The sequence below is a fragment of the Trichomycterus rosablanca genome, chromosome 10 (assembly GCF_030014385.1).
Source record: "Trichomycterus rosablanca isolate fTriRos1 chromosome 10, fTriRos1.hap1, whole genome shotgun sequence".
Lineage (NCBI taxonomy): Eukaryota > Metazoa > Chordata > Actinopteri > Siluriformes > Trichomycteridae > Trichomycterus > Trichomycterus rosablanca.
Window position 1 is genome coordinate 31,054,041 of NC_085997.1, and position 11,215 is coordinate 31,065,255.

The 11,215-nt window shown below is 39.7% G+C and overlaps 1 protein-coding gene across 1 annotated transcript in view; it reads left to right on the forward strand.

Annotated features, from left to right (window-relative positions):
- The window catches only part of snx29 (sorting nexin 29), a 173,794-nt gene extending 165,759 nt beyond the window's left edge, over positions 1-8,035 (forward strand). The window contains exon 21 of the mRNA XM_063003152.1: positions 5,976-8,035. Within this exon, the coding sequence (XP_062859222.1) occupies positions 5,976-6,102 (127 nt within the window). The 3' untranslated portion in view covers positions 6,103-8,035. The remainder of the gene's footprint in view (positions 1-5,975) is intronic.
- The last annotated feature ends 3,180 nt before the right edge of the window (positions 8,036-11,215 follow it).

Below are 11,215 nucleotides of genomic sequence, written 5' to 3' on the forward strand. Positions count from 1 at the left end.
TGAGCTGCTGATTGCTTTAGCCCGTCTCTGTGGGAACTGATTGAAATGTGGATGTGTGTATGAGAAATGATGATACAGAGTGTGTGAAAGAGAACACAAGCCTGATCAGTTTAAAGGTTTGGGGATGAGAACGACTGTGCCTCTCTTACCCGCGGCTAACCGAGTCCCTGCTGTTCAGGCTTGATTAAAAGTTTCTCAGCAGTTCTTGTTCCCCACATAACCTTATCTGCTCTTTTGGCCACAGCTGACCGGACTGCAGAGCTGGGCTGTAACTCAATATTTCACAAGATCATGCTTCTGAACCCTCTCTGTGTAGAAGACCCTGATTTACTGATTTTTCACACATATGAACTTGAGTGACATCCCATTCTTAATCCATAGGGTTTAATATGATGTCGGCCCACCCTTTGCAGCTATAACAGCTTCAACTCTTTTGGGAAGGCTTTCCGCAAGGTTTAGGAGTGTGTTTATGGGAATTTTTGACCATTCTTCCAGAAGCGCATTTGTGAGGTCAGACACTGATGTTGGACGAGAAGGCCTGGCTCACAGTCTCCGTTCTAATTCATCTCAAAGGTGTTCTACCGGGTTGAGGTCAGGACTCTGTGCAGGCCAGTCAAGTTCTTCCACACCAAACTCGTTCATCCATGTCTTTATGGACCTTGCTTTGTGCACTGGTGCGCAGTCATGTTGGAACAGGAAGGGGCCATCCCCAAACTGTTCCCACAAAGTTGGGAGCATGAAATTGTCCAAAATCTCTTGGTATGCTGAAGCATTAAGAGTTCCTTTCACTGGAACTAAGGGGCCGAGCCCAACTCCTAAAAGACAACCCCACACCATAATCCCCCCTCCACCAAACTTTACACTTGGCACAATGCAGTCAGACAAGTACCGTTCTCCTGGCAACCACCAAACCCAGACTCGTCCATCAGATTGCCAGACAGAGAAGCGTGATTTGTCACTCCAGAGAACACGTCTCCACTGCTCTAGAGTCCAGTAGCGGTGTGCTTTACACCACTGCATCTGACGCTTTGCATTGCGCTTGGTGATGTAAGGCTTGGATGCAGCTGCTTGGCCCTGGAAGCCCATTCCATGAAGCTCTCTACGCACTGTTCTTGAGCTAATCTGAAGGCCACATGAAGTTTGGAGGTCTGTAGCAATTGACTCTGCAGAAAGTTGGCGACCTTTGTCATTTTACGTGGCCTACCACTTTGTGGCTGAGTTGCTGTCGTTCCCAATCGCTTCCACTTCGTTATAATACCACTGACAGTTGACTGTGGAATATTTAGTAGCGAGGAAATTTCACGACTGGACTTGTTGCACAGGTGGCATTGGGGGGTGTGTCAAAATACGGACATTATTCAATTTAGGAGTGTTATTTAACGACTACCATGAAATGTGGCACTTTTCTTAAAAAATCTGTGATTTTTAAAAACTGAGGTCTGTGAAATCAAGCACATTTCCCCGTTAATGTTTTTAGGGCCCTAATTATAAATGACCGTAATTACATGTATATTTTACGATGAAAGAATCTGTAAACCAATACGACTGAAGTGCTGCACTGTGATACTAGAAGAAATGAAAATGCTTTTACCCTCTTACTCTTGTTCTTTCACATATTAAAAAGTAAATTAACAGTTGTTTCACATGCAGTAATTATTGATTTATTGCAGTACTGATAATTAAAACACGTGCCAGTTTAGTCCTACCTACCCTCAAATAAGCTGCTAGAATACAGTTTGCTTTCTTTCAGATAACTTTCTATTTTGATCATTTTTTACACTTAATTGTTTTAAATCTTTATGCTCTATTTTATAAAAGACAACCTGAGTAAACACATACAGTTTTTAAATTGTCATTTTAATTCAATTCAATTCAACTTTATTGTCATTATACAATACAGGGTTGTACAGTATAACGAAACACTGTCAGGTTACATTTCCAATATAGACAACGAAAGACAATAGTGCAAAACAAAAGACAAAAAAAAAAGGTAAAAGTCAAAGATGGTGGTGGTGGTCATGTGATGCTGTGAAGTTTTCTGCTTTAGGTCAATTTAAGGTTAATATCGTTTTGCACTGGCGACCTCTCTGCACTGTACGACACCCTCAGTCTTGCCCATGAGGCTGCAGGCAGCCAAAAGCCTCCTACAGCATGTGTAAATGCACTGGCTGTATATTAAATACAGCAATTTCTTACTGAGAGTTTTAACCCTTTGTGCTTACTGCACTCCTTTGCCACACGTGAGGGCTCTTTATACAAACAGTAGGGGTTGTTATTGCAGTGGTAAGGAGTTGACTCCCTTTTTGGCTCTTCTTTTCTTAGACACGATCAATTGTGTCTGTAGAGTGAACCAGTGTCTTTGCACTTATAAGTTGTAAATCACCTGCAACATGTCTAGTAACAAAATACCATCTGTTTATTGTGAATGTATATGAAGAATAACGTGTACAAGAATAACATGTACACTCAAAAGGTGCTGGTCCAGTAATCAGAAGGTTGTCGGTTCAAGCCTCACCACTGCCAGGTTGCCACTCTTGGGCCCTTGAGCAAGGCCCTTAACCCTCAATTGCTTAGATTGTACACCGATCAGCCATACCATTACAACCACCTCCTTGTTTCTACACTCACTGTCCATTTTATCAGCTCCACCATATAGAAGCACTTTGTAGTTCTACAATTACTGACTGTAGTCCATCAGTTTCTCTACATACTTTTTTAGCCTGCTTTCACCCTGTTCTTCAATGGTCAGGACCCCCACAGGACCACCACAGAGCAGGTATTATTTAGGTTAGTGTGTGTCGTGCTGGTATGAGTGGATCAGACACAGCAGCGCTGCTGGAGTTTTTAAATACCGTGTCCACTCTATTAGACACTCCTACCTAGTTGATCCACCTTATAGATGTAAAGTCAGAGACGGTCACTCATCTATTGCTGCTGTTTGAGTTGGTCATCTTCTAGACCTTGATCAGTGGTCACAGGATGCTTCCCACAGGGCGCTGTTGGTTGGATATTTTTGATTGCAGTGACAGTGAGGTGTTTAAAAACTCCAGCAGTGCTGCTGTGTCTGATCCACTCATACCAGCACAACACACACTTACACACCACCACCATGTCAGTGTCACTGCAGTGCTGAGAATGATCCACCACCTAAATAATACCTACTCTGTAGTGGTCCTGTGGGGGTCCTGGCCATTGAAGAACAGCATGAAAGAAGGCTAACAAAGCATGCAGAGAAACAGATGGACTACAGTCAGTAATTGTAGAACTACAAAGTGCTTCTATATGGTAAGTGGAGCTGATAAAATGGACAGTGAGTGTAGAAACAACGAGGTGGTTTTAATGTTATGGCTGATTGGTGTACACTGTCACAACTGCTAAATGCCGAAAATGTAAAGTATACTGTAGAGTACTAGTAAATCAGAGATTTAGTTATTTTTCCCATCAACTATTTAAAAACATGTACTTGGTTGAGGTTGGCTGGTCCAGAATCATGATTATGGTTTACACATGCGCCACTGTATATAGAGAAAATACAGTTTACTGCATTATACTGCAGACGGACACAGCCATCATAGCTTGCTCTTTCCTTCTGATCTCTTTGCTATATTTCAGCACGCACGCACACACACACACAAAGTACACTCACACTCACACTTTCACACAAAGGGGGTATGATTTTCTCGGGTGGTCAATAGCTTTCTTGCTTCCTGAGCAGTGTGGTTGTCATGGTAGCCAGTAAGTGAGGTAGTAAAGAAGCTGTCAAACTATGACTGTGTGTGTGTGTGTGTGTGTGTGTGTGTGTGTGGGTAAAGATTTTTAGACAATTATTATGACCTAATTCCCCTATAATGACATTTGATGGCTCCCTAAAAAGCAATTTGCATTTTTCATCCTTTACAAAGAATTCTTTGTTTATTAAAATACAGAACATTTTTAAGATATAAGGAAGCGTCCTAGAGCTGCGTGTTAAACATGTGCGGGACAAAATCTGCATCTTACATCGTGTGTGTAACTGAAGTCAAACGTTTTGGCATTTCAGTGATTGCTGGCTGAAACACAAGCACACGCTTTTGATTTTTTTCCACATGTGATCAGTAACAAATTTCACTTCAGCTTTATGCAGCTTATTTTGGAGCAGTGGCTTCTGTCTTGGCAGCGTTTTAGTCAATGGAGATCTGAAGCTGGCTTGACTGTGGACAGTTTTACTTGTGTTCCAGCAGCTTCATGTCAGACTTTTTACATTTTTGTTCTGACCATCTGGGCAAATAACAGTCTGAGAATCAAACTCACTCTATATCATAGAGAAGTTCTCGGCTTCAGTAAATCATAGACAATAACAAGCAGGGGTGTTTATTAAGGGCACTAGGGTGCCGTACACATGTCATACACACATTGATAATATATACTATACTTCTACCAAAAATTGCATTTTAATTGTGTTTTATTAATTCATTTTGAGACAATTTACGTACAATATCTGTGGTTCAAAAATAATCATAAAGTATTATTTTTTCATGCATTCCCCCCCCCCCCCCCCAAGTTTCTCCCAATCTAGTCGTATTCAATTGCCTGATCATATGTCACTTCTACTGCTGTAGACCTACTGCTGTATGACGAGGGCCATAACACACACCCCCTCAGACACGTGTGCAGTAGCTGACTGCTTTACCTGCATGAGGCAACTTCATACAAAGATCCATTTCCCACATGGAGAGTCACACACTGATCCCCATTATCCCCCGTCTCTGTGTAGGCACAATCGATCAGCCAGCAGAGGCTGTAATGAGGAATCCCTTTGGTCCTCCCTCCAAGCACAAGCCAATTATTGTCTGTATATGCACTCGGCCGGCCAATAGCAGAGCTAAGATTCAAACTCGTGAGTTTGAAGTAGTGGTTGCTCAGGAGTTAAGATACCAGCCGAGTAATCAGAAGTAAACAGACAGTATTATTTATTATTAGTGATATCTTAAGGTCTAAAATTGTCATTGTTGAGAATCAAATAGCACAAATTTAACATTGCATTGAATTGTATTTTAACATTATTATTATTACTATTATTATTATTATTATTATTACTATTATTGTTATTATTATTAATACTATTATTATTACTGTTGTTATTATTATTATTATTATTATTATTATTTTTATTATTGCCATTATTATGATTTATTACCATTATTATTATTATTATTATTACCATTATTATTACTGTTATTATTATTATGATTTATTACCATTATTTTTTTATTATTATTAATTACCATTATTATTATTATTATTATTAATTACCATTATTATTATTATTATTATAATTATTATTATTATTACTGTTATTATTATTATGATTTATTACCATTATTATTATTACTACTATTATTATTATTATCATTACTGTTATTATTATTATTATCATTATTATTGTTATTATTATTATTATTACTGTTCTTCTTATGATTATTACTGTTATTATTATTACTATTGTTATTATGATTATTATTATTATTATTATTATTACTATTCTTATTATTATTGTAATTACTGTTGTTATTATTACTGTTATGAATATGATTATTATTATTTTTATTACTATTGTTATTATGTAATGATGTTTCTAATCTCCCTGCCTTGTATCTCATAGATAACAGGTCTGGAAATATTGATAGTTTTCACTGTACTAGACGTCCTTTAGTTTGTTTTTTATTGTTATTAGTTCATGCAATATTAATTACCTAAATATTTAGAGAAATATATTAAGATCAACTCCAGGATCCCCAGTTGACACACTGACAGTTTTTGTTGCAGCTGAATGATACACAGGTCTGTGCTCTCTGTAGCATTTTTGAATTCAGTGTATCCAGGGTAAACAGTGCTGCAGCTCAGTCATCGTTCACCTGTCTGATTTATATAGTGTGAAAGACTCCATCTGTAATTAGTGGATTACTGTCTCCTCTGCTTGTGTTGTTTTTCCACAGAGACTCTGCTGCTGCCAACGAGAGTGGGAGTAAAACCGGTCGATCCAAACCGTCTCGTTTCCCCCGTCTGGGCCGCAGCTCAGCTGGCGAGACCCGCAACCCAGAGCCACAGAGCGGTGACCTTTAACCTCACCTTCAAACGACTCATGGTCAGAGAGCTACTGACCTCTGAACTGTGGATTCCAGTTTGCATTGAATTGGTCAGAGGTCTGTGGTCTCAACCCTCAGATCTCATTACTAAAGCCTCGGTTCTGCCAAACCCAGCCAGCCACCTTCTCTATAATTAATGTACCTGAAAACACAAACGGAGACCAGAGCTGAGGAAAGCTGGAGTCTGGCGGTGATGGACGTCTTTACATGCTTTCCTGCTCCTCTGCTGATGGTATGGTGGAGCTTTGTGGTTCCCTGTGTAGCTAGTGAAGATATCCAGATGGATGCAGAATGTAAATCCTACACAAATGTAAAACTGTGATGCACTGAGGATTGTGGAGTGATTTAAAAAACCCTGCACATAATCACATACTCAACCTGACCAAAATAAAGACAAAACACTTTTTTGATATATTTTGTTACTATCCTATACTGTCTGTTAGAGATAATGATGTAATGTACAGTATGCCTACATTCTGCTTTAATAGCTGAACAAAACAAGCCACTTTTGTTTTTATTGGATTATAAATGTTGCTTAATGTCTGTAATGCATCAGGAAACAGTGAACGTTACAGCAGCTGCTGTAGTGAAAGAGCTGAATAGAAAGTGTTAAATGCTTTTATGGAGTTAAAAGCACGTCTGCACATCGCCTCTGTAGCCTCGGCGGGAAATTTCCAAGATCCATTATTATCTCTGATGACCCAGAGTTTTGTTACATGAAGCCAAATGAGCGCGGCGCCGCAGGGCCCGAGGAGCTGTAATTATATTAGTGGACAAAACTCCACTGAGTAAATGAACAAATCATCTTTTACTATTTTTATTGTGCTGCACAATGATGAACCTGTGTGTACAGGTATGTGTGTGTGTATGTGTGTGTGTGTGGGCAGGTATGTCTGTACAGGTATGTCTGTAAAGGTGTGTGTGTATACATAATCTGAGAGTCAAAAAAAGAACCTCTGTATGTTTGTCCATTCACTGTTGCATTCAGAATTAAATGTGCAACAAAGTGATGATTATATTGCCCACCACACCATAAACATGTAGCTACAGTACATTACAGTACAGTTTTTTTATTATCTTTTTATGCAATTTTACCCCCCTTTTTTCTCCCAATTTAGCATAGACAATTTGCTTCTGGCAACCCTGATGGCGTCCAAGGAGGGTGTATATTCACCTGACACTCACTTCCGACGTGTGTGCAGTCCCTTCTTATTCACTCATACTTTGGTGGATTTGCCCGTGAGGTCGGCTTCTTGACGGAGAGCCACGCCCCGATCTCTGCACTCCTCCACTTTCTGTACAGGCGTCCTAGACAACCAAGGACCTTACACAGCGTTAATAACTTTACCCCTTAGTCCAGTCTTTTCCCACCCAGCAGACTGGAAGTCAATTTTGTCTGCTGCAGGCATTAGCCTATTGTGCCCATTAGAGGGCACCCAACCAACCGGTAGCAGAGCCGAGATTCGAACCCAGGAGCTCAGAATCTCGGCACTGGTGTGCTAGCGGATTATCCCGGATTATCCCTGTGCCACATCAATTATCTGTTTGCAATTGCAAGTTACAAAGTTCATGTAAAATAATTTTGAAAGTTGATCAACAGTTGGCAAAGTTGCAGAGGTTTTTTTTGACTCACTGTGTATGTGTGTGTGTGTGTGTGCGTGCGTGCGTGCGTATATATATATATTTCCTTTTTTTATCCAACATGACAAATGACACTGTCATTGCTTGACTGTTAAACTTAAAATGTACTCATGAGATGAAAGAAAACCTTTTTAAGATTGTGTAATCCTCCTGGTTTTACAGCTGTTACTCTTAAGCAGACTGTATTTGATGTCCTCATATCAGCAGTGCTAAAGCTGCCAGCCTTAAACCAGTACAAAGTGATGAATGAATATAATAATAAATTGGTTAAAGCAAACTTTTTGTGTCCTGTGTCAAATCTTAAGGCACCAAAATGGTTTAAATGAATTAAATTGTCTGTAAGCAATAGTCAGTACGATGGTTTTAGACGCATATTGCAGTTAGTGTTGTCTCTTACTAGTTTATTATTATTATTGTTTTATATCATTTGCTTGTGTGTTTTGATTCAATGGCAAGCATTTATGTTTACATATTTAAGGAATATAAATAATCATTATTGCACCTCAACACTCACAGCGGTAACCACAACCACTATAGTCCCCTCCTGCTGAGATCCAGGCTTCAAATGGCCAGCAGCTCTTGAGGATGGTTGGGCATCTACATACAAGTATGAATGGCTATGTTTGGGATGAGGTTTGAGGGGATGGGTGAGGCCCCGCAATGGATAGGCGTCCTGTCCAGGGTGTGTTACTGCACTGCAGCCAGTGATTTTTGAAACCCTGACCAGTATAAAGTGGTAATGAAATTAAATGTTTGCACAGGCAATCTTTTGTTATTGCCTAACAAAAGATTCATTCTTTAGTGGTCTTACCAATAAAATAATATTTAATTAACAATTAATATTTTTTACTAGTGCGCTCTGCATTTTGAGGTTTTTAATGAGCCTCTAATAAACAGTTGAGATGATCACAAAAATGATGCAAGATAGGCTGTTTTCTTAAAACCATCTACCTATATTTTAGAGTTCAACACATGCCAACCAAGCAGTAGATGCGGCCCAGACAAGATTATTTAAATACAGTTTATTTTTACCCAAGTATTTACACTCAAAGTAAGCTCAACCAAATTGTTGAGCAGACCTTTAAAGGGTTGAGTGCTTCTAACGGACTTTGTGGCCAATCAATCAAAATAGTGTTTGTGTGGTCAGACACACTGACAATTGATAAGAAGTCCATTTCATTTCATCCAGAGGTCTTCAGTGGAGTTTAGGTCAGAGCTTTTTGCAAATTATTGATGATATGTTGCAGACATGAGGACTTGAGTCCCAGTCGCACGTACGTTGCACACCCAGTGACTTCAGACTCGACTCGGACTTGTTTCAAATGACTCAGACTCGGACTCTAGCCTAAAGACTTGTGACTTGACTTGGACTCTAGCTTGTATCTGGGAGTAATGTTTGTTGCAGAACCCCAGAACTGAATAATTAGCAGGGTTGACCATATACTTTTGACCACATTGTGTATTTTTAAATGACTTTTCCCTGTAGATTGTAAAACATGGCTCTTTACAGACTCAGTAAACACACTGAATGAGTTTGCTGACTGTGTGTTGACCAGAAAATGTGAAACTGGCTGCTTAGTATTGGATGACCGCTCCTGAAACAGTTGATTAAGCACCAGCCAGACGTTCCCGACCGCCCAGTTTGGATAATCCCTTTTATATAAGGTCAGCCGTGTTTGTGGTTGATAATCCATCAAAACATCCTACAAACTGTCACATGCTTGTTTTACTCTGCTGCTTCTTGCTGTATGGATTATAAATGTTTCTATCAGATGCTTCTGTTTCAGCTGTGGATCTGTGCAGACGTACCTGCTTTAGTGAGCTCTGGAGAGCAGACCTGCTCTTTTATTCATGCAGGACATTATGAGCCGTTTTGTTGAACTGAATGTAATTTAAATGCATTGTCCTTTCGTCTGCAGCACACAGATGTTGACTTTAGATAAAAGGCTGTTGTGTAAAAAGCTTTTTAGAGTTAAACTGCAAATCTTACAGAAGGATTTATAACTGATTACTATAAGCAGTAGTCCAAAAGTAAACAGATCAATGCAGCCCATAACTATCAATTATACTGGATATATGAATTTTTGTTGGAATAATAATTATAACAACTCTAATTTGATCTTTGTTTTGGGGCAAGTTGTAGCCTAGTGGTTAAGGTACTGGACTAGTAATCAGAGGGTCACTGGTTCAAGCCCCACCACTGCCAGGTTGCTGCTGTTGGGCCCTTGAGCAAGACCCTTAACCCTCAATTGCTCAGACTGTGTACTGTAACTAATGTAAGTCGCTTTGGATAAAGGCGTCTGCTAAATGCTAAAAATGTAAATGTTTTGGCAACCATTGGGATGATCGTTTTCCTATTTGATCGAGATACATGACTTCTGTGTCCATTTACTATTTGGAAAGTGACCTCGTCAGACCACAGCACACGTTTCCACATTGTGTCAGTCTGTCTCAGATGAGCTTTGGCTTGAGAAGTTGGCAGCATTTCTGGGTGTGTTGGAGATTTACATTTTACATTTACATTTTCAGCATTTAGCAGACGCTTTTATCCAAATCAACTTACAGTACGAGAGTATACTGTCCAAGCAGTTGACGGTTAAAGGACCTTGCTTAAGGGCCCAACAGTGGCAACCTGGTAGTGGTGGGGCTTGAACCAGCGGCTTTTCGATTACTAGTCCAGTACCCTAACCACTAGGCTACAACTGCCCTATAAAGTGTGTTGTAGATGTATTGATTAACTGTGTTTACTGACAAGGATTTTCCAAACGGTTTCAGATCCCATGTAGTTTTTTTTGTGGCAAAGCTCAGTGCATCATTACTTGTAAACAACAGAGCTTTTATTGAGGGAGATGGTCACATGGAACAGAGTTTGTCTCTTTGTATGCGATACGGCTCTGTGTGAGAATCCACCATTAACAGGTGATTAGAATGGCTGGTGACTGCAAGGTTAAATGTTTTATTGTTTATGAGGGCACAGTGTTAAGCTAATGACCTGAGCCTCAAAAAATCAAGTGACACACTACGCTTTTAAACCTCATTGGCTAATGACACCACGTGACAGTGAAAAATATATATATTTTTTAAGATTCAACAAATAACTGATCATTTAATAACTATGTTCCTACAAGCATTTAAGAATTTAGAAGAAGAAGAAGAAGAAAAATGCCTTTATTTGTCATATATACATATACAGATGTACAGTACAACGAAATTCTTTCTTCGCATATCAGAACGCAGGGTCAGCCATCATAGGGCACCCCTGGAGCAGAGAGGGTTAAGAGCCTTGCTCAAGGACCCAACAGTGGCTACATGGCAGAGCTGGGATTCGAACTCTCAACCTTTCAGTTGATAGTCCAAAGCTCTACCCACTAGGCTACCAAGTTGGCCGCTCAGGTGGCACAGCGGTAAAACACGTTAGCACACCAGAGCTGACATTTCAAACTTGTCGG